Here is a 3888-nt window from a genome sequence, read left to right on the forward strand (position 1 = left end):
TTTTTATAAATTACTTGTTGTTTATGTTTATTATATTTTATATCATCTATTAAACTATTAATCCATTATCTTTTTTTAAATCTTTTAATCTTTTAAATTTTTTTTTTTAATTATTATTTATTTTAAATATAAAAAAAAATCCCAGACGTTAGATCAATATTTTTTATATTATACACAACATAGCTTCTAAAAAGTTTTTTTTTAAGATATTTAATTTTTACAGAAAATATTCTTTTTCGATTTTGATTAATTGCTTATTAGTATATTATTGTATTTTTTATATAAATTTTTGCTTATATTTTACTAAATATTTTTTGAGTTCTTAAAATATTTGTCACCTTTTATTCCTGTTTTTTTCCTTGAATAGTTGGTATAACACTGTTTTCCTATCTGGAATAAAGGCTAGTTAAGGAATCTTAGGATAGGTGTAACAATCATCAAAATTATTATTAACAATAAAAAGTTTAAAAATTTCAACCATTTCCAATTAATTTAAACCCTCAACATATACAAGATAACCAATTTTATTATTCCAAAAATTAATTTCAAAAAAAAATTAATTTTAAATTATTAATTATTAATATTTAATATAACTTATATCTAACAAATTATTAATTAAATCAAATTAATTTTATTAAAATTTTTAATCAAAATAATTAGTAAATTAATTAATAAATTAATTAATAAATTAATTAATAAATTAATTAATAAATTAATTAATAAATTAATCAATAATTTAATTAATATACTATTAAATTAAAAAAAAATTTAAATGCAAGTAGTTTAAATTTAATAAATATTATAAACATTTTTAAAAATATATAAATTACATATAATTTATTTATAATTATAATTTTAATAAAAATATTTTTTAATAGTATCAAAATAATATATTTTATAAAAATACTAATAATATATATATTTAATAATTGTTTTAAAATATTATTAAAATAATAGAAATTCTTTATTATTAAATAAATTAAAAAAAATAAAAATATTAAAAAAATTTACTTTTTAAAATATTTTTTTAAAAATTTTTTATTTTAGAAAAAAAATTGAAAATTTATAATATTAATTATAATATTTACTAATATTAATTAATATATAAATCTATTAATATTTGAAACAAAATAAAACTTTCTATTAAACTATAAAACAAAATTCAATAATAATAATAATAAGCTTAAAAATTAAAATTACCATATTGATTAAAAAATAAATTAAAAAATAAATTATAATTTAAATTTTATATTATAAACGAAGTGAACAAAAATCTTTTTATATTGAGTATTATTTCTTATTTAATTTTAAAATTGGGGTTGGGGTTAAAAATTATTTTTTTAGGAAATTTAAGCGAGTTAGATTAGTGATTTGGATTAGTATCCTTTTTTATGCTAAGATTACAACTCGTTTGTATAGCATTAAGCCGGATGAGTGTCTTATCCGGCCAACTCATAACTCGTAGTTTTATTCCAAATTTAATTGTAATTTGTACTAGCTATCAAACAAAAATTTAAATATCAATTCTAACATATATATAAACAAATCTATTTCTATGACTCATAACATCTTCCGTGTTGGTTTGATAGTTTGTGCCTATTGCACACGACCCTTATAAAATCTAAAGTACTCATTTCTGGTATTCAACCTCCTTTGGAGGGTCGTCGGACTCGTCGGTTGGAGCCGGGACTTCTACTGTAGTAGTAGTGATGGTCGTCATGACATTTCGTCTACCTTTCTTCAATGTCTTGGTCATAACGATGGTCTTAGGATCAAGGGTCTTTGTGATAGTCTTTGTAGTACCGTCAGGTATAACAATATAGATAATCTTCACATTTTGACTGTTTCCACCATTTCCGACAGCCCGATAAATAGTCTTAGTAGTAGCAGGTATGTCAGTATGGATAGGACGTCCGCCGATATGGATAACATAAACTGTTTGAACGTTACTGTTTGCGGTAATAGTCTTTGTAATCGTACTAATTGCGGCTTTTGGAGCTAGAGTTGAAATTGTTACAGTTTCTTAGCCGGTAGGAACTGCTACAATGTACACGGTCTTCGAAACTGTTTTTGTTATGAATTTATTGATTTCTGTTAAGGTAGTCATAGGTGTTTTGTTGACGAAAATTGTCCTATATATGGTAAGAGCAGCAGTGCCGGTTTTCGTTGATGTTACAGTCGAAGTCGTTGCTGATAAAGTTGGTTTATCCACTTTTTTATCCATTTGCTGGAAAGCAATACATCCACCAAAGGGTCCCTCTAAAGCCAAATTATGGCATTTGAGAATACAAATATTGTCAACGCCGCTGTAAAAACCTTCACAATTAAAAAACTCCGGAAGATTGACTGTAACGGGCCATACTTATTGACTTACTCCATCCCAAACTCCATTTAGTCCGGATGAAGGTTGTTCAAGAATACCCAATTTACCTGTCCAGTTCATTGCATCGCCTTTAATATTTAAATAGCATTCGTATAGGCCAGCTCCATCAGCATTAATTTGAAAACTTGAAAACTTGATTTTTCCATTCTGCATGGCCTGGGGCAATGCGCCATTGTCGACCAATCTCTTTATTTCACTTGTAATAGGAACATGTGGTCCCATGTAACCGTATCCCTCTGGGTGGCTATAGGGTAGATATTTATGTTGGAAGAAATCTGTGTTTTTCTGCGCATCACTAATACTAACAAATTTTTGTGGCTGATAACTTGTTTCAGCTTGGCTGATAGAGTAAAGACTCAGGCCACAGCCTGTTACAAGCCGTTCCCTGGGGCTGCCAGCTTTCGGGATGGCAGGGGTGCTGAATAAAGAAGTATCTTGTTGGTAAGGGAGTTGGTAATATTTATTACCTCGAGGAGTATTGGCATGGTACCCAAGAGCCCATCCTTTGACTTTTGGATTATAGTCTCCATAGGCGTCAAAAAACACCATATGGGCCGAAATGAAGGGGGCGAAACACGCGAACGTGAAGAGAGTGGAATGATGCATTTTGTTGATAAAAATGAATGTAAAGACCGTAGCGAGATCAAACAATGAGAGACTGGTTGCTAGAAAGAGAGACTATTGCTGGAGGTAGCTGGCTATGCTACGTCAGAATTGAATAGAAAGAGAGACTATTGCTGGAGGTAGCTGGCTATGCTACGTCAGAATTGAATAGAAAGGGAGTTATAAGGGCTTTATATAGTAATATTTTTATAGGTTTGACATTCCGGTATTAAAGATGCAAGGTTTATGGCGTTCTGTTCTCCATACTTCCTGTTCTTTGGACCACAGAGTATAGTTACCAAACAGATTAATCTGGCAACCTCACGATATCACAGATCCGGATTTCCACGCGAACTAGAGTTAGGCGAACAGTAGGGACCCATAATATGTCGACACGTTCTCCATTGGGGGCTGAAGCTCTGTGTTAGTCTCGGATAAGTAATGGCGCTTCTAATCACTTGTATGTACAGATGAAGACTTTTTCGCATAAAATTGTCCCTCGGATAGCCTGGTTCCTTACAATATGCAGCGTGTACTACGCCGAGTGCCACTGACACCCGTTGCTTCCAGGTATATCAATGTCTGTAACTATGATGAACACTACAACTATCCGTTTTATCCAAGCGTGCCAATATTTGCATCTATGATGATTCCTTCGCATAGTACACGTAAAGTTGAAAGAATAACCTTAGGAACGATAAGGAGTCCTGGCTTCGGAGGAATCGTGGCCTCGTCGGTTGCACATGCGCTACTTTAAAAGTTTAAAATCTTTCCGCCTATATAAGCTTACACTTGATATAATATTACAAACCATAACAATATAAGATATTTTTCAAGGTCATAGAATCAGGTATGTGAACCAGTCGGATGTTAACTCTAATTTTGCTTCTAGTCAATCCAGA

At 30.1% G+C, this 3888-nt stretch overlaps 1 protein-coding gene across 1 annotated transcript; it reads right to left on the reverse strand.

The window, feature by feature from the left end:
• Positions 1–1630: 1630 nt before the first annotated feature.
• AOL_s00076g1 (uncharacterized protein) lies at positions 1631–2989 on the reverse strand (the record flags this gene model as incomplete). The annotated part of the gene is made up of 2 exons (XM_011122555.1): positions 1631–1998; positions 2431–2989. 2 exons carry the CDS (start codon positions 2987–2989, stop codon positions 1631–1633), a joined length of 927 nt encoding a protein of 308 aa, XP_011120857.1.
• Between the last annotated feature and the right edge of the window lie 899 nt (positions 2990–3888).

This window comes from Orbilia oligospora, assembly GCF_000225545.1.
Source record: "Orbilia oligospora ATCC 24927 unplaced genomic scaffold scaffold00076, whole genome shotgun sequence".
NCBI lineage: Eukaryota > Fungi > Ascomycota > Orbiliomycetes > Orbiliales > Orbiliaceae > Orbilia > Orbilia oligospora.